A 21,336-nucleotide genomic window follows, 5' to 3' on the forward strand; every position below is an offset into this window, starting at 1 on the left:
GGGAGTGCTGAGACGCTAAGACAGCAGCCTTGCACTTTTTATATCGATATCCACATTCGTCAAATTCCTTAAGTGAGCTTTTTTGTCGAACAACTAGGTTCTTATGAAGTACATATATTTTAAATTGGCATTAAATAATTTTGTTTAAGAACGTATGTACTTTTTAGCAATGCAACATTTTTGTTTGAGTGATACGAAATTTGTTTATGTATTGTTCCCAGCATTTAAAAAAGTGGCTAAGGGAATCTCTTCGGAATTTGCCGTTTCACTACATCTACATATCGACTCCTTTGCGCGAAATTATCGTGTGTTCCATTTTTTCGAAATTTACTTTTTAATAGAAATTTGTTTCACACCCCACAATGCGTTACCTGGTAAAATAGTGTAGCTGACACTTTTATAGTTACGCCAAAAATTTACTGTATATTTTATCGTACGTTACAAAGCCTTTTTCCTTGTGGGCGAAATTATCGTATGTGCCTTACAAAGGTATTTTGGCAATGTAGTAAAAAAAAAAAACATTTATTAAAAAAATCAAAAATTTTGATAAGTACAAAAACGCTCTCCTGTCAAAATTTGGTTTCTGGCACATGCGATTGTTTCGCGCATAGAGGTCGATATTTCTCTTTCTGTAAGCTTAAAAATTTTCTTCAACTTCTGCTTTACACAATTTAACTATAAACTCTAGTCTCTGCGTTTAGGAAATCATATGGTTTTTTTTGCTTATTTAATTTTGTTATACATTTCTTCCGGCTTGTCGTAAACATATAGTAGTAAAGAGATATTAGGGCAATTCATCTAAGCGCGTAAATATATATCAGTTTGTATGAAAACCCGGTTTACCAGATTTACGCGCTCACGAGGCATTTACGCGTTTTGATGAATACCCTGATTATATCATTTACAGGAAAAAAGTTTAAGCCTTAAAGTATTCAACACAAGTTTTATTCAAATTTGAATTAAAATTTTCGTGTCCTCTGTCAGAATATGTATAAATTTGTTCAGCGATCGGTGATAGAAGATAATTTTTTCACGTAAATCGAAAGAAGATATTCTCAACTTTTGTTCATTTGTAGTAAGAAGACCAAGCAAGACCGAGATGAATTGAACACGCTGTATTTTATAATTCCACTTTGATTCACGCATATCTTTTGAAACTTTTACGCAAACAAAGTTATTTTTCTTCATATTGTTAAGAGAATACATATTTTAATAAAAAGACCATTAAAGTTTTACACAAAAAAAATGTCTTGCACTGTGCCCTGTGTTATTCAGATATTTTTTATTTAATAAACTAAAATATTTAGTATCTGTCGATTTATATATATGCAACTTTATCTTGATACACAGATCATACGTTACAAAGTCCTTGTAACAGTCTATCAGTTCTATAGCTAAGGACAAAACTATAGAGAAAAGCCCATTTGGTTTGCATATTTGGAGAGACTTTTGTTGGAGTATCCAACGGGAGAATCAAAATTGAAATTTTATTTGTGAATTGAAGGCTTCCACTCACTTTTCTACTAGAAAAATTTCAACTTCGATGATTCATAGTAAGCTATATTCTCCATAGAGCGAAATTCTCGTAGAGAAGAACTCTCCACCAAGTTTTTCAGATGTTCAGCATCTTTAAGGCCTTCAGCACTCAACTGGGCGTATTAAGCTTGAAGCGGAATAGAGGCAGGAAAGCCTGAACAATTTGATGTGGCATCTAGCGGTACGTCTTGACTGCCAGACATGAAAGCTAATATTCGAAGTTACTTTGATTGAGGTGCTAAAATAAGTAAATAGACTAAAACAAAACAAAAGCTTTGTTATCAGCTTAATCAATAAAAGACAATTCATAAAACCGTTGTATGCTCCTTTGAAAACCACAGAAATTTTTGATGAAGGATGTTAAATAGATTGATGACGCCACAACAAAGGAAGTGTCACAGGATTGGTATATTATTTTACAGATTTGTAATTTTTTTATATTGGACTATTGGCACGAAATAATAAAATTGGCACGACAATTTTTGTGTAGTCACACGATTGGTACAACACAGCGAACTTCTATTCAAAAATTTGTACAAATTGTTTTTCGTAATTGAGATACGATTTGAACCAAATTTTGTGCAAATTCCCAGTCGCGTGTGACACTGCCTTAAGTGAGTAAAATTTCTGCAAGCAATTTTTACTCAAAAATAATACATATTCTGAAGGAAAAGAATATACAAATATTTAATTTGGCTAACAGTCCAGAATGGAGGAAAAGTCAAGCAACGAATATCAATTGCTTACAGGGCAAAAGCAGCTCTGTTTATCGCTAGCTTGCTTGGCAAAAATCGTTAATTAGATATTGAAAAATAAAAAAGGTAGTTAATATATTTAAAAGTTCACACAAATGCATTTCCTAAACGCTTGAAAATTAATAACGAAAAATTTCAAAAGCAAAATACATACATATAACAAAAAAAAACAATTTCAAGCATAAAACAAATCTTGAAAAATAATAAATTAAGCAACCCAGAAGATGGAATAAATTTTGCAGAACAAAGTTGTATGCTTAACTTGCTTTATAATGCACTCAACTGCTTTATGTATGTATTAAACAATATGCGCCCATACATAACCGTACAAAAAATAATATTGAATATACATAATAAGCCTGCAAAGTCATGAAAATTTTGCATATTACATACATGCGTACATAAATCTTAGGAAATAATAATAATAAGTTGAAATCACACATTATACACACACAAATTTGCATACACATACATATATTCTGTGATTTTATGATTATCAATTCAAAACGCTAACGAAAAATATCAGAAAAATAAGAAACGACATAATTTGCTTGCTCTAATTCATAAGTGCACTAAAATGGAATAAAGAAAATTTACGACGAATGCGAGTGTGGAGATACTTATGAGAAAAACTTATTTAATAAACGCTTGCAAATACAAATGCATATATAAACGAGAAATGACTTTTATTCATATCAAATTTGCATATCTGAAAAGAATGAAAGCCACAGATTTAAAGGTTGTTCATGTAATGGTTTCCCTGTTTTATTCGTACAAACTTATCTATTAATGCCCGCATACAAAAAAACGAGTAGATTGAAAATTGATTGAGCCGGGCCAAAAAATAAACCCTAGATTGAAAAATTACTTTGAAAGGATTTTGGGGTTATACAAATTTTCATCGTCGGCGAGTTCTAAAAACAGACGAGAACGAAATTTTTTTCAAGCTTTTTGTTTTTATTTTCTTGATTTCAATTTCGGATACATGTCTGCCTAAAGGCGCGTTTACATACAACTTTGGCGTTGCGTTGGCGTTGGCGTTGGCGTCGCTTCGATAGCTGACTGTGAATACATCCATTTATGTGAAAGTTTCCACATAACCAAAGTTAGGCAACGCCAATGCCAACACAACGCAGAAAGATGGCCAACTCTCAACATTTCGCGCGCGTCGTTCGTCAGCTGTTCCAAATAATCAAACCTATGTGATTTAATTTTCCTTTTTAATCAAATGCGGGAAAGAAATATAGTTTTTAATGCAATTATTGATATAAAATTTTGGTTTATCTGCCGCTAGTATGTTAATTTCGTTACCAAAGTATTCTCTGCTAAGCGTTCACTCTAGTAAGCACCAGCGTTACTCGCGCTGCTGCCAAAGCGACGCCAGCGCCAACTCAACGCCAAAGTTGTATGTAAACGTATGAGTTATCTATTAACATTCGCATTTGAATTGGTCATAGGGAATAAGTCAGCAATTTGCCTACATGGCAAATTTTGTGCAGTTGAAGGGAATTGAATCGAACTGCATTTAAATTTTCACATCAGAAAAATTATGACTTATTCACGAGTCCAAAACAGCCAGCGGCCAAAATCCGGAGCTTTAAAGAAATTATTCGAAATTTTGTACCAGTGGGTTTTCGCGGTCGCTAATTACGAATCCGCTGTCAGAATTGCGAAATTCAATGATTACATTTCCTAGACAGATTTTAGGTATGCAGTTTTATAGTTCACTCAAAAGCCGAAATCTTTCTGTGAAATCTACTTAATTAAAAAGCTGGAGATTTTTACATACGGGTGAAGCTAATATAAGTATTAAAGAAAAAAAACAATACATTAAAATTTCAATGGCAGATTTGAGCAACTGATTTTTATTTTATTCAGTAGCTAATACTTTCCTTATTAACCTTTAATTTAATAACATAAATTTGGTTAAAAAGGAAACAAAAAAAAAAATTTGGGTATTCACTCAATTATATTTCCATTTCTAACAAAATTCTGCTACAGTATTCATATTCACAACATTTTTTGCGTATTGTACTACCCTTCAGACGTAGATTCCACTTGGCTTCGTTCGATTTTCTTTACTCTAAGTACTTCGCACATTTATAACCTTTCCCTTTGAAACTAATTTAATGTTGTGCATGGGCGAAGGCCGAATTCCGACTGAAAATAAAAAGGGGCCTTGGGGTGCACGCCGTTACTGTGAACGGTATTCGATTCTTAGAGGATCCCTTTAGCCAACTCGATGATGAAAAAGCTCTATCTAGAAACTTTGTTTTTTCTAATTATGGCAGCACGTTTGGATTTCGGCCGCACTGTGCGCCAGTACCCTCCAGTACTGCTGGAGTCAATCGCCACTTATGGACCGCTACTGCACCGACTCCTATGTAAGTAGCTACTCTATTAACTCGTGGTAGTGCACATGGTAATGCAGAGTCGAGCCAATCGGTAACTACTTTAGTAGCCCTGGTAGTGCAGAGTGAGCCGATGGTAACTACCGCCTAGGACATTGCTCTGTCAAAGTAATCGCTGAAATACACGACAAGTAGACGACCAGTAATTGATGGAGTTAACATGGTAGCTACCGATTCATTAGTCCTGTAGTCTCTCCCCCGTACTGCAGGGTAGTTTTACTTCTATGCCAACTGACGCCAAGTGAAGCCAAGTCCTTCACCACTTGGCCTTGCTCTGCTACCACCAGTCAACAAAGATGGAAAAAATTGCTGTTTTAAACATTTTGCTGCGAAATATTATTAGAGGGAACACATCCGAAGAATATAACAACTACATAAAGGAAATAGCAAGAATCATATGCAAGTGCGTAGGTGAAAAATGCATTCTTGCATTTTTTTCTTAAACTTGTACGTTACGTTGTTTTTTCAACTTTATATCTAGTCTAAAATTATAAATATATTTTTGTGCTAGTGTCCTTTAAATAAATACAAATTTAAGCTTAGATTTAAAGGAAAAAGTTTTCATTTGAAGCAGCTATGATTAGAAAAAAAAATATATAGCAAAAACAAAACAAAATTTTTAAACTAAAAATTTTCCCGATAACGCCATATTGTATCCGCTATTTTCAATTTCAAAAATCTGACCTCAGATTTTAAATTATCGTATTCGAAAACCCCCATTATATGTATATAAATCTTTGATGAAACAGAATAAATTATAAAATTTGGTAGCCATATTGGATCCGCCATTTTGAATTTAAAAAATCTGCTATCAGATTCGAAATCAGAGCCCTCGAAAACTCCTCATTTATATGCTGAAAAGGAAAAAAATTTTAAATTTGGACGCCATATTGATCCGCCGTTTTGAATTTCGAAACAACAAACGCTAAATTTCAAATCAATCTGGTGACTTCTCGACTTTTGGCCAGCAAATGATAGTCGCCAGACCATAGAGGAGTGGGGATTTAACTCAAATTCCGCAGTTAACTTTCACTGAAAACCTGTAGCCAACTGCCGAATTAAAGTTAACTTGTCACTGTAACAAGTAATTTTTAATGTATATAAAAACTTAGAAGTACCGTTAGTTTTTTCATGATCCAATGATCGGATCTAAGCCAGGACCACCTCTTAGACACTACCTTTCCGATGCAAAATGAATTTTCGAAGTCAGTTGATGTGGTCCAAAAAACAAAAAAAAAATATCCGTTACTTATCATTCGATTTCGTATCGATACTTTTGAACCAAGTACTGAATTGGCAAATATTGCTTCGGAATTTTTCCGTCACTGTGTTCCACGGCAGCCCTATTAAGCGCCTATGAATCTCCATGCAGCTCCTTGTCAAACATGGAGAATATATACCATTTCATTGCCAATGATTCCATCAAGTCCCAGTATCCAAACGAGGTAAACCTAGTTACAGGATTGTAAGGAGCTAGAGGTTGTGAAGTAAACTTGGCGAATATTGACACCAAGCAGTGTATGCATGTGGGTTTATTGGTCGTCCCACTTTCTTCATACTGCCCTTTAGACATAGAGCCATAGCATGAACCTCGGTTTGAAATGCAGAATTAATTTAGACCCCGCTTCTGACTCTTTGTTTAATATACCAGACGGCTATACTTATTTGAGGATTCCATATTCAATTCAGTTGAACACGGTTCGCCTTCAGTAGTATTAAATTAAAAATGTCTATGAAAATTTCCTGGCTGCAAGGATAGCTAAAATTTATCCTGGAAATTATTGCCACGAATGCTACTCGGTGTAAAATATTGGATTAGAACTATCTATGATTCGCTATATGACAAAATCATCTTAAAAGCAATCAAACATTGAAAGGCCTACATTAGTTATTTTTTTTTTGTAACTGAAATTTTTTTTATTTTTGCATATTTTTTTATATGTATTTTATTAGTCCGTATGAATATAGGCTAAGCAATTGCATTTTCTTAAAATTCTAGACCTTTTACTTAAATTTGATTACACAAAATTAGTAAAGGGTCTGAAACTTTAAGAAAAGGCAATTGCTTATTTTTTATTCATTGACATCTTTTTGCTTGGATTTTTTTTTTTGTTTACGGTAAACAGAAAGCAAAATTATTCCACCTCGGAATTTCGCCTTGTTGCTATCATTTTCCTACCAAGGTATAAATAATATAAGTACAGTATGCCTCCGTTAATTTCTCCGCCTCAAACGAGCTTTTCAATTAAACGCGTAACGGTTAATTGGGCGAGTTCATAATTAAACAAAACATTGTGCAATTTCTTAAGCCTACTTAAGCTGAGGTTGCCGTATACTGGATGGTCTATGTTAAACTTATTTTACAATGAAAAATGTCTTAATTCGGTGAAATTATTCATATTTTGGATATAAGATCATATGCTGATATACAAATGTTTATGTTTTCAAGAAAAATTATTGCTTATACATATTTGTGTGTCCTGTCGAGATTTGCAAAAAATATCTAAATAAAGAATATAGGTTCCGGAGTGTTATATAAAGCTTACGAATAAACCAGAAAGAGACGTCTTACAACCTCGAAACAACTTGGAGTCAACAAATCAAATCAACAGACTGTTCAACTGCATGCGCAACGAGAAGTTATCGATCGAGGCAAATTCATCACCAATGGCTGGCAATTCCAAGAGGTCAGGTAGTCGTCAATTATTAGATTAGTGCAAGTACATAACTGATTAGTATTTATCAAGTTTGCAATTGTAACCAATTAATGTTCTAAATGTATCCTTAAATCGTTTGTCTTACCATTAATTAATTATTTGTTAAAAATATGCCGGTTAGCATAGCGTAATCTTTTAATTAACATAAAAAGGGCATAATACTTACGCACACAAACATGCATACATACATAGATACATAGATACATAGATATACACATGTATGTATTTATATAGAAATAATTTGTAATGTGTACTTAGCATATAGTAGATAAATAAATATACGAGTATCTACAAATATAGTGGATTCGTATGCAGATAGCTGTATTGTATTTAAACAAAACATTCAATTGCCATAGTTAGCTTGCAATTATGCCAATATACGATTATCTGTTGATTGTTGATTGCAACTAGCCAGAACTATGGGACTAATGGCACTTCAATAGTCCACAAAATAATGTAGTGAATTGATGCAGTATAATGCATAAGCAACAAACTACATACTTATACATATTTATGGTATGTATGTATGTACTTGAAAACCCTTTCACATTTATACACTTATCTATGTATGTATGTGTAGGTATTTAGTTACATACATATTTACTAGTATGAATGTAAAATTTATTTAAAATTATATTTACTTAGTGACTATGTAATCAATTTGTTTGTTCTGCAACAGTTTGCGAGAACATATGCACATATACATATGTACATACATAGTATCTATGTATATGCTATTTCCCAACTATGCGCTAGTAAAGCCGCAATCACAAAAGTTTTCCACTACATACACACTCAAATACAAAATAGAAATGAAAATTTCTATGCTCTCTATGTATATACAAATATACACCTATATACATACATACATATATAAGCAATTCAATTAGATTCGTTGGTTAGTCGCGAAAAAATTGCATTGCTTTTAATTTATTCATTTCTCTTGCCTAATGCAAATAATGAAAACAACAAAAACAACGTTCAACATGTTTACGGTTCAATGCAGTTTAATTATTTACAAACTAATAAACCAAATTATTTTACCAAAAAATCTTAAATGAATTAAATAATGTGGTTGATGTTGAATGAAAATGGCAAAACATTAAATCGAACAATAAAGTTGAATAAGCCGCAGGAAATTAATACGAGTAAAGCGTTATTTTTCCAAGCAACCACCGTTAGTTGTAGTTAAAAATAACCAAACATATCTACTTTTTTACATAAATCCTGAACAAATTATTTTAAAATCATAATATCTTTGGCTAAAACACAAGACAGGTGGGCATGCTTATGCAGACTAACTAGACTAGCACACAAATGCGAATAATAATTTTGCGCTGACAGACGGCAGTAATGCGGATAAACGAACCGAAAGTGCGTGGATTCGAGTAACTCGACCAGTAGAACTTTCATTATTTATTCTGTTTTGTTCATTTTTTTATAAGTTCTATATTTTTAAACTTTGCTTTCAGTTAGTTGTTGTTTAATAAAATTTAACTCTAAAAGATTAAATTAACTAATAGTAAAATATAAAATGTGATATAAAATAGAACAAATGAAAATAAAATAAAGTAAAATTATTTATATAAGTCAAATAAAACATAACAAGATAAAATAAATAATAAAAACAAAAAAAAATTGGCAACCGCTCCAACCGACAATCAAACCTGGCACCTATCGACTTGTGGCGCGTGATTCTCACCACTCGCCTACCGCGGACCCCAAACCCGTTTGCTTTGTTTGCCTACAAAAGGCCGTTTTTACCATTCCCAAAAATTTAGTACATTTGTTCGGCTGCTTATGCGCATTTGAAAGAGGAAAATGCATGAGTTAATGCAAATAAAGACTGTTTATGCAAATATTCGACCAAACGAAATAAATGTAGAATATTTCCAACTTTTCTCTATTTACCAAATTACACTGGATTTCAAATATTTATCTTTCAAACTGCGATGAAATTTATGTATAGGAGGAGTTAATATGGACAGAGCTCAAAACGCATTTTCTTTTTTTAATTATTACAATGATAACAAAATATGTAAAATTTTAATTTTTTTCAACCCGAAAAAGTTATGCTAAAATTTAGAAATGTTTCTCCATATCTTTATTTTGTACGTAGAAAACGAAATGAAGGGTTGTCCCATACAAATTTTCGATGATGACATTTTAAGAAGCACCCTAATTCATGGTTTTAGGCAAAAATGGCCTTTACAAAGCAGCTGATCCCAAACATTTTATATTAAATGTATTTAGGTAGGTAGGTAATACTTTGCTTACAGCTCCTGAGTACGAATCGGAGCGTTATTTTGCTGTCATATTTATGTAAAAGTCCGGGGTCAAGTGGCCTTTGATACTTATTATGCAATTTTTAAATTTGAGCTGAATTTTTCCACAACACGATATGGCGCCAAGATTAGGCGATGAGAAGTTAAAAAAAAACCTACAAACTTTCGCGAGTCGTTAAATAAATTATTAAATCAAATTTTGAATTTCCCGCCATAAAAAACTAAAGCTTTCTAGTTGTCCTTTTAAGGCCTGCAATCCATACGAAAATCCAGTCGCGATTCTTTAAGTTGTACATTAGCTCCTTTTTTTGAAATATTTTTACAACAGTCCTGGAACTTCTACCATTTCCGTTTAGCCTTAGGGGTCAAAAAACTAATATTCTGAACTGTTATAATATAAAAACAGCACATGATGGAATAGGTTAAATAAAAAAAACTTAAACCCTTTTGTTTTATCCCGAAAGATAAAAAGACTTTATGGTAGTATTTACTTTGAAAAGCTGTTTTTTTATAGAGACAAATTTCTTGTTTCTATAGGTCATATTTATTTCTGTGTACACATACATCTCAAATTCTATTCTTATCTTATTTGTTTCGACACTAGGCATCTAAAATTGTTGGTACAAAGACATATTTCCAACCACTATGAAAACTACTGGATTATAAAATTCGTAAACCAAAATATCGATAGTCCTCAGCAATAACGGCACAATTCAAAATTACAAGAAATAAAAACTCTTACTACTGTGAAGTGGCTCATGTCTCTAATCCTTGTCTAATCCATGTCTGAACTCTCCCGAAGTAAGTAGTAAGAATTACAACAGCAAGTAGTTAGTATTACACATAAAATAAACAAGAATTAGAGACATGAACCACTTAACAATAGTAAGATTTTTTATTTTTTGCATTTTGTATTGTGTCGTTATTGCAGAAAATTTTCCAATAATTCGTAAACGCAAAAAAACCAAATAAGGCTTGAACCGCTCTTGTATCTTTTTTGAGAGTTGTCTAATATTATGGTTAAATTTATAGTAGAAAAATCAAAATTTTGCACTTTCTAGAAAAATAAGTGAATAAAACAATACGATGCGCCTGGATAAGGTTTAACCCAGAAGTACTTGCCCACCTAATTTTCCTCAAATTCCTATTCGGCTTTTGCGTATGAGCAAGTGATTTGAGCTAAAAATTTAAATATTTTATGGAAGGATTCAAAAGAAAACCAGACCTTTCCTAACTAAGTATATTTTAATATATAAAGGCCCCATTTAAAAGTTTTTTATCTTTGCGAAATTACTATAAATCTTAATAGAGAATAATGTTCTATCCGTCTCAGCCTATATCCATTTAATTATATAACAAAAAATATTGGTTTTAACTTTGAAATTTACAAAAACTGCGAAGACACATTTTTTCCTAGTTTGCGCGATAATTCCCCAAACTTTTTATTCTGACTGTAGTAATTATGGTACTCGTTTTAAAGCAGTGCCAGACAAAATACACACGCACATAGAGCAAACAAAGCGCACATAGCATCGCGAGGCTACTGGCTGCCTGGCACTGATTTAATGCTTATGAAAGTCCCCAAAAAGTTATGTTGAAATTGTTTTTGTATCTATTGTATGTCAGAATATAAGCAAAAAGAATTGTAAAAGTCAGTAGTTTCGTAGGCCTTCAAAAATAATCGCAAAAATTACGAATATACTTTTGAAGAAGACTTAATTTTTAACAAGTGGTTGCAAGTTTGGTCTAACTTGCTTTGTCCAAGCCGGAAATATTTAGAATGAAGCAAACATAGTCGAAATTATAAGCATTTAAAATCAATAAGGCCAGAAAGCAAGAAGAAAATGGAAGGAAAATGGTTTTGGACTTGGTTGGTTTCTTGGTAGAAGCAACGTCTGAGCATTTGCCTTCCTTCTAGATTGCGGTTGCGGCACCGTCTTATGTACGGGGGCCCATTTTGGTTGCATGTTTGGCAATGAGCCAATGTCCGTTTATCGTAGCAGTTAAGCTAACTGTATCTTCTCTCGACCTCTTTAGAGTTTCCTATGTCTGTGGATTATCATAAATACTGCGGCCACATACATATATCTCGCAGTTTTGCAGGTTTGAAGGTTTTTCCAACCATAAGTGAAAATTGCAAGTGCTGTTTTAATGAGTCCGTGTGGATAATTTATTGTGTCTGCTTGTATTCATCAAGAGAGAGAGCCAACTCGTCAGCCTTCTCATTTCTATGTATGCTCTTATGACCGGGAACCCAGATGAAAGAGATTTCTATTGACTCGGCCGTCAAGCTTAAAGCGCACTTGCGGCAAGTGCCAGAAATGCCGATTCGAACGCTTTGCAGGCCCTCTCGATTCCTAGTATTTCCGCTTGCAAGATGGTAGCAGAGTTCGGTTGGCGGAAAGAGATAGAAACATTAAGCATTACACGGAACACCACCGCACCCACACTGCAGTCCATTTTGTACCCGTCAACATAGATTTTAATGGAATTCTTAATAAACTATCCTGACCCTACTCCAATTACGTCTAAAAGGAAACTTCATCTGAAAGCCTTTTCTTAAATCTATCGTAGGAGGTATATAATCTGCTTTTCAAGAATACCACTATGGCCGGGCTGCATCGCTCTTCAGAAACCTGACTCTTTGTATGTATCTGGTTGCCGAGATCGCAGTTGTTTCGCGTATGTGGAGTTTTGTGGGCACTTAATTTATCATGGATAACATTCAGGCACGACTTTGTATACATATTACGTAATTTCCTATTTTTTTATCTAGTGCTGGCCACCAAACTTACGCCACGTTATTTAATATAGGCCGTATGATCCAGAGGACAAGCGTTTTCTTTGTTCTCCTTTTCATACTGAATATAATTTTGCATGTGTAAATAAACTCTCGTCACGCGCCTCTCTATATTTGTCTTCCAGCGCAGTTTGGTGCCTAATACGACTCCAAATTAATTCGCCCCGGCTGACAATGTGAAATTCATTCCATTAAGCTTGTTTTTGGACTTAGATAAATTATCCTACGCAAATTTATAGATAAGCAAACAAATTTGTTAATCCTTCCATAGAATATTTTCGTTTTAAGCTCAAATGATTGGACTACAATGACAACAGAGTAGTTTAAAGTAAAATTTATGGGCAGGGACTTTTGGATTAAAGGTTTTCCAAGCGCACCGAGAAAAGAGAATACTCATCCTTGAAAGTTTTCCAATGAAATGCTGTTTTTACTCTTGTTAGCCATAGCGACCAAAACAGCTACGACAAGTGTTTTACCAAAAATTTTTTTTCATGTCCATATTTAAGAGCACTTAATTAAAATCTATGCCTTAGGATAAATAAAAGAATGCTGTAATACCTTAGCTTTTCAAATTATACAGATATCGAAAAACTTTGGCCAGGCATGCCATATTGCACGTGGCATTAAGCCAAAAACAATTACCTACAAAAATTTTTACTAGGGATGTTGGTGGCAAAAATACCCCGATGTATTTCTTTGATTCAATGCATCGAATTGTACATCGATATTTTTCGATACATCGAACGGTATGCATCGATTTGCATAGGATTTTTCAGATATTAGGGGTACTCACGATCCGTTGCATACTGTCTAGCATGGTGCATATATAGCATAAATATCATATTTGGTTAAATTGAACACATGAAACAACAACAAAATTATCCTGGTATGCTATTATTTCGCAACAAAATATGTTACTAGCAAAATTGTACAAAATTTCCGATTAATTACTGTATTTGAGCTAATTATGTTTCTAACGGAACTTATTGGAGCGATTTCAATTTTTTGGTTAAATTCACTTTCTTTTTTGCACAATTGAAAAAGTGAAATGTGCGGTTCAATGTACTAGAGATTCCAGGTTTCAAAAAACATCGGCGCATCCCTATTTATACATCGAGTGGAAAATTTTCGATGCCTCAAAGCGAAACATCGATATTTTAGATGTATCGATGTTTTTCCGACATCCCCGATTTCGACCTCAGACATAAAATCAGGAAAGTAGTACAGCGTAATATGTTTCGTAAAAAGGTTACACGTCCAACAAACAATATTGGTATTTATTGAAAATAACTATGATTTAGATTAGAGATGCGCATCTGTGCCCGTACGGGCATTTTGTTCGAATGGGCAACATACTGGCACCAATAATGGGCATTGCATACCCCTAGGCGCAAAAGTTGTTTCTTCTGCCAAATAATTCATGGGGCTATACGCGAATGTATGTAAGTTAATACATAAAATATTAAATACGCTTTATTTAGCCACTGATATTAGATTTAGTATAGTACGCGTTGAGAAAAAATTTTATTTAGAAGATTTCATTGTTGTTTTATTTTTATTGTGAAGTGATGGTGAAATTCGAGTCCAAAATCTTACAATAAGTAGAAACATGCATACATATATAAAATGGCTTCAAACAAAGGAAAACAAAAGTTACAGGAGCTAAATTATTTGTGTAAGGAAAGTGGTGGTGAGTCACAGTGCTTAATGTGCAAAAAGGATATTTTATGCGAAATTACAACATAAGATAAAAATAAAAATAAAATATATGTATATGCCTAATTTTTGAAAAAATTAAGTTGTACTTATTGCTTTTCTGAAATATATTTTAACGATGGTTCTTAAATATGTTTTGGTCATACAAGCGCCTTTGTATATGCAACGCTTTTTGTGCCCATTAAAATGTAGAATAAAATTCATATCGGCTTCGACCTCAAAAGGTCTCTACATACATACTTATGTATATGTGACCTGGTCTACGAAAAGGGAGCTTACGTGCGAAAACTAGTTTTCTGTGAAAAAGCTGTTAAAAGTAAGCAACTCGTTTCGTTTACTCGTTTTTACTCTTCTTTCTCTACATTTTTAGTACACTTCTAAGCAAGTTAGGATTTTCTGCTTTTCACCACGTGAAAAAGCATCTCATCTTCCATCCGAATCAACCAAAAAGTGAAAATTGATTTTTTGACACCTAAGCCCCCTTTCCGTAGACCAGGTCACATATGAGCAAATCTCAGAGTTGTTTTTTAGGTGTCACTCCCTTATCTCGGCAGAAAAAAACACAAAAGCATTCTTCTTGCGTTTATTTCAATCAATGGAGTTTCAGAAACAAGTACAATAAAAAAATAAATCTTCTAAATGAACAATTTCATCCTTAAACAGTTTATTTAGGCGACAAAGTATCGAAATTGATCTTTTCTTCATTGTCACTCGAAAAAATTACAATTGTGTTTTTTTTTTATTAACTTAGGGAAGTTTTCAAATAGAATGTACGCATTAGAGGAAATGAGTGTTGGCATCAAATGCAACACATTTGTGAAGTTTCAAGAGTGTACAACGAAATTTAAAAAAAAAGGTAGCATGCAGAATATCTGTCCCAGCTGTTTTGTAATTTTTTAAACTTTTATTTTGTAATTTTTGAATTGAAAGTTACTTTAAAATGTTAAAATTAAACAGCGTAAATGCTCTTCTTGCCAAAACGAACAAACGAAATGTAATAAAACTAGTGTGTCACCATATGAAAAAAAAAATTGACTGAGTAAAAAATGACTGTGATTTTGGAAACTAGAACTTCATTTTTACAATTTTTATTGGTACACTCGAAATTCATTCTAAATTTTTTTATATATTGTACATGAAGAAAGTAATATATATGTCCATGAAGAATACTGTGTAAAAATCTTCCACGACAATATTTAGTTACTTCTAAATAATATGACATTTAAATTATGGCGTGCGAATTACGTTTAGATGACTGCGTATGGTGCTACGGGACGTATACGTTACATATGTACGCACCTACGGTGTATGAGCGTGAGTGATTATTTTTACTTCTTTAGTATATATACATATGTATGTATATCTTTTAAGTTTTCATTTCAATCCAATTTTTTTAAACAAAACTGAAGATACCTAATGCATTTTCTAAGATAGGTGTGTTCGGTTTTTCATTCAAAGAAGTCTACAGCTGAAAGTAAATAAGGGTAATACTCCTTAGATAGAGTAACAATTTGTTAAGTGCAGCGCAAAGAGACAGGAGAAGATATTACTTCGTCAGGTGAAGTTAGTTTAATATTTTATATTACTCTAATAAATAATAATAATAATAATAATACTTCGTCAGCATCAATATTTTTGTATTTGAAACGAGTGTTGTATAAAAATTCCTTAAGGCAGTATTCTGTATATTATTAATATTTTCCAAATTTAAGAAATTTTTAAGAATGTAACTGTCATCAGATGTAAAAGAAGACAGAAACGCCGAAACAAATAAATAATATAGGCTGCATTTCTTTATTCATTCTGAACATTTGGAATAAACTTTTTTGCTTACTTATTCTTTAGAATATTCCTGATGATATGCTAACGTATATTTCAAACGTATTCTGTTTGTTCCGGCTGTGAAATGAGATTATCCGGAATGTATAAAGAAACGCAGCCATAATTTCACAGAAACTTGGAAATTAGAATTCAAACATACATATGTACACAGAAGGGATGCCAATCCCGAGATCCCGGTGTTTTTGATGTCCCGAAAATCCCGGGTTTTGCTTGCCTTAATCCCGGGATCCCGTAAATTTTTAAATATCGAATTGGTAGTAAGAACTTGTTTATGAATTTTGAAGAATAATTTTTGTAAAATGCCGTCTTGACTACAATTAATAAAGAGCTTGAAACTGTACTTTTAAATTGCAGCCTGAGCCTTTTTTGAAGAAGATTTAAATGAATGTACTCATAGCGTCGCTAATGTAAACGACACAGTGAGTTTTAAGAAAAAGTTACTTAATTTTTTAAATCAATCTACTCGAAAGTTGGCTCAAATCGGAAAAGCTATAGTTTATCCGACGTTCTGGTAAAAGAAGTTCAAGCATTCCATAATGGAGGAGATATGGCTCACTATCTTCAACTGGCTTATGACGAAATATCAGCAGATTTTTTTACGTATGTAACAACTTTAGGTCAATACAATAAAGGGGTGTGTGTTTTCTACCAGACCCACCTACCAACATATATTTAGAACCGTTGAATCCGATTGTGAGATCCGTTTGACTCGTACATTCTCAAAATCTCGATTAAATTGTGAAAAAAGATGGCAAAAAATTCGCCGTTTGCCATTCCTTTATAGAGTAGAATAAACATGTTTAGAGAAATTGTTTTTGTACATTTTTGTTAAATTTTTTTTTTTATTAATCATTACTTTCAAAAGCACCTGATACATACAGTGTTCCCGAAATCCCGGTATCACCACATTTCTGATATTTTGGCATCCATAGTACACACACATGCATACTCACAACTTTTCGTCTTTACAACATTGTACTTAAGTTGCAAACTTGAGCACCATCATTAAAAATTTTGTGATTGAACTACTCGTACAAATACAATACGTAGAAATGTTTGTCACAAATTAGGTACATATGTATGTGAATGAGAACTGCAGTTACTGAGAACGTTTGATTTTGTTAATTAAAAAGTTGATTTTTAACTTGCAATTCTTTCTTTTTGCGATACTTTCCTCAAGTCGAATAATTGCATATACACATTCGTATTTACCTAGGTTACTACTTACTTATATATCGTCAATGAAACTTATTAAATAATACTATGTAATTGTGTACTCGTATTAGTTAATGTTGACTTCCATAGTATGTACGTATGTATGTTAGTAGCCACTAATTGTACTCTTGTTTTCCTATACGGAGAGTCGAATGCATACATCCAAAAAACTTGAATACTCGTACTATTGGTGCCCCCATCAACGAAGGTCGCTCATTTGCATTTCTCTCATAGAAATTATTCACGTATTAGCGTTTACTTGTTCCTGTTGTCAACGTTTAACGTTAAATATTTACATATAATCATCATAACAACTTGCTTAAACACATACATATTTCCTCGTTATATTTTTGCTTATACATATCTGGATACCCGTTTTTGATTAACGATTAGATGATTTTGTTCCTCTGACAAATACCTATACTCGTAAACTTACTTAAACTTACATACTCGTACTTACTTACTTACTTACTACTTATATATGTATGTAATACTTTCAAATAAATACCCAATAATAACAAAATATTTTTGGACTAGTTTTGCAATTCATAGCTCAGTTGTAGCGAAGTTGTTTGAAAATCGCAACTAACACACCTTATTTTCAACTCTTTTTTTTCTTGTCTTCTATCTGTCGCATGCTCTCCCATTTTCTCCATTGGCACCAATAGTGGATCTAACTAATGGACAACTAACGCCGAACAACAACACACCGCTACTCACACAGGCACTTTCAGGTAAGTTTGAGTTCAAAAACAAAATTACAATATTAAGGTTAATACACCGTAAAACATTGTGGAAGAAGTGGTACATACACTAAAAACATAAACCGCTAATAACACTCACATTTTTATTATAAATCATTTTTAAATAACACTGGGACAGTTTAATCCATCGTGTGTGCATTTGTATGTGCAGCGTCATACATTAGGGAATTCTCCAAATATATCCAACGCGTAAGATACATAAATAAAGAAAAATTATATTTGGCAACTGCAGAAGTAGTTCAAATCCAGCATTCAAAATTATAAGGAATTTACCCTTGACACTATAAAACATAAATATATTTTTATAGGTTTTTTATTTTAGTTTTTAAAGTCCTGATATTTGAGATATAATGAGTGGGAGTAAGTGAGTATGAGCTTGAAGTGCTCGGCAGGTTTCATGATCAGGGCGAATTCTTATAAAAACAACTACTCTGACGTAACTGCACTGAAAGCAGAGCATAAAATGAACTCGAACCTCCAGGCAAGTACGATGGAGTCGACATCTCTCCGCCTGACTATGACAACTCCCTGGCAGTAAGCAGCAAATTAAGGAAGAAGACAAATGAAATACGAAATCTCCTACAATATTATCGTTCGAAAAATGACACTGAAGATGGCGCAACGCCGAAACCGGTTTGTCTCCAAACCAGATTTTTTTTAGCTTTAAAATCTTATTTTGAAGATTTTTTTTGGAATAAATTAAGATTTTTACGGGACTTTCTCTGGCAACACTGCTCCCTGGTTAGGTCAAAGTTGGAGTGCGAAACAATAGTTTGGGATTACATTTAATTCATGAACCCCACAGATTCGAAAGAGTTCAACGCCGATTCATTCTCTTCGCTCTCCGACCACTTAATTTTGTAGAACCTCTACCGTTGTACGGTTTCTGATTAAGTTGGGTTAGGTAGGCTCGTTAGCAACTACGAAATAGGAAAAAATCTTAATATCTCAGAGATATTTTGTACAATGTCTGTTTACCTCTATTTACAATGCGAAAATCTAGATAATTTTAAAAAATCATCGAGTATGTGTTTAATGCAATTATATGGTGTAATCTTAACCCAAAGTCACGATACCTATTTTTTTTTTGGGATTTTTCTCAAGCTTTTTGGTTCACTTAAATTTCCCAATTGAAGTGAATTGCAAAACGTACCAATACAATGTTTTGATACCGTTCTACTGCGGAATTTAAACTGGTATATGCAGCGAAACATTGCAACCACATGCATACATTGCATATTTTGAATATTCAATATAATAATGAATAACCTTTCGTAATTTTCCATTTTCACGACGCAATCAAAACTGGAACGGCCTAGAGTTATATCTGGCCAAGGACTGTCATTCCAGCAACAATCCCCAAAAACTCATTGGGGAATTTGCATGCTGTTACAACAACAACAACAACTCATATTTCCAAACCGGTTTCGATCGTTTTTTTTTTTGGCAAGACCGAAAATCAAAGTTATTTTTTTTCAATGTTATAAAAGTCCGGGGTAAAATATTATTCTAGATGAAAGTGATCAATTTTTGATCCCAGTACCTCCTGGACCAAAATGCTGGAGTTCTTTTTATTACTTTAACTTTTTAGGAAAAAGTCCAACAAAAACTGAAAAATCCGGACTCTTATTTTTTTAGTCCAGTAATAACAGTTAACCTTAGCCAAATATTTTTTAAATCCGAAATAAAAGTGCGTTCCTATTAATAAACAAACCTCGAGTGGCAGTAGGCACACCTAAGCACTCAGCTACGATGGTCAGGGCACTACTCAAATCCCAAAAATTCAAAAAATGCAACAATTTAATTTTAAAAGAAAAACAAACGTTAATGTTTCACAGATATTTATTTGTTTTACTTTTGATCTAAAAATCTTTGAATTTATTTTGCTTTGCTCTTTTCTAAAAAACAGTAAATAGTAATGGTTGATAGTTTTTTTTTGTAATATTTGGAAGACCGGTTTATCAATAATTTCATTCACACATTTATGCTTACCATAAAGACGTAAAACGAAAAATTCACTTCTTTTGTAACTTCTTTATTTTCAGTGATGAACAACTATCAAGCAGCAGCTGCAGCAGCCCATAGCTTTGGACCATCCGCATCCCCTCATACTACCACCACCCGTCAGGGGTTTCCTTCAACCAACTCCCCTGGGCCTACCATTGATATGTACAGCTCGAATGCAGCCGACAACGTCGGCTATGTACAGGCAACCAGTCCACAGCCTTCTGGATTTCCGATTGCTGTGAGTCGGGCACCATTGAACTACAGCCCGGTAAGTGAAACTAAAATAATGAATTATTAAAAAAATAAAGAACCCGTCAGTGCTTTTCTATTAACGCTTTATTGATTTTTAATAAATAATAAACAGCATACATTTCCTGATTAGAATATAAAACATAGTTCGTACACAAATTGTTAATAATTTAAAATAGTTAATCTTTATTTGAAAGCATAGGACTTGTGCAACCACTTTTCGGTCCATTTTTGACAAATACAATTTAAACCTATAATCAATTAGAGTAAATGAAACTTGAAAGCAGATTTTTTTTAGTACAATGATTCAATGAAAATTTGGTAAACTTAATTTTATTATTTTTTTTTTTGTTTTATTTAAGGCTATAGAAAGCTACTTTCAGCTTTGAGCTGCTCTTAAAAACTTGTAGATTTTTAATAGTTCATTTATGTCAGTATCATATGTAAATAATAGTTTATAATAATTAAATTTCAAATAACTAATTATTCGAATACCAAAAAATAAATATTTAGTTCTTCTCAAAAATCTTTAGTTTTTTCATATTCAGTATTGTTGGCCAGTCATATAAAATATTTCAAAAATAATAAATGGAAAATCTATTCCTCTCTCTCTCTCTCCCTCTCTTTCTTTCTATATACTCTTCTCTGTTTCTTTTTTGCTTTGCACAGATATATTCGTTGAACTTTGCGATGGCTAACATATAAAATGAAAAAGACTGATTAACCAACAAAACATAGACAGAAAAATTAGCAGTTGCACAAGGTAGGCGAACGCTGATGCTTACAAAAGATATAAAACCCCAAGAAATTTTTTATTTACAATAAATTAATATTAATTTTCGACTTTAACTTTGGTTATTTTCCAAAAATAATTATTTTCGATTTGATTGCATACTTTTTAGCGAATTAAGTACTTCTTTATATAACTCTTTTTTAATATAGGAAATTTGCTTTGGATACTAAATATTTAGGAAATATGTAGAACATAAATTTAACCCAGCAGGAGTCAGAGAAAAACTCTTTTAATTACACCTTCTCT

At 32.9% G+C, this 21,336-nt stretch overlaps 1 protein-coding gene across 1 annotated transcript in view; it reads left to right on the forward strand.

Moving 5' to 3' along the window:
* LOC118746341 (RNA-binding protein Musashi homolog Rbp6-like) overlaps positions 1 to 21,336 on the forward strand; it is a 141,726-nt gene that overhangs the window by 105,715 nt on the left and 14,675 nt on the right. Inside the window, exons 6-7 of the mRNA XM_036480196.1 lie at positions 17,946 to 18,011; positions 20,087 to 20,316. Coding sequence (XP_036336089.1) covers positions 17,946 to 18,011; positions 20,087 to 20,316 — 296 coding nt within the window. The remainder of the gene's footprint in view (positions 1 to 17,945; positions 18,012 to 20,086; positions 20,317 to 21,336) is intronic.

This window comes from Rhagoletis pomonella, unplaced genomic scaffold, assembly GCF_013731165.1.
Source record: "Rhagoletis pomonella isolate Grant_MI unplaced genomic scaffold, Rhpom_1.0 Rhpom_scaffold_00010, whole genome shotgun sequence".
Taxonomy (NCBI): Eukaryota; Metazoa; Arthropoda; class Insecta; order Diptera; family Tephritidae; genus Rhagoletis; species Rhagoletis pomonella.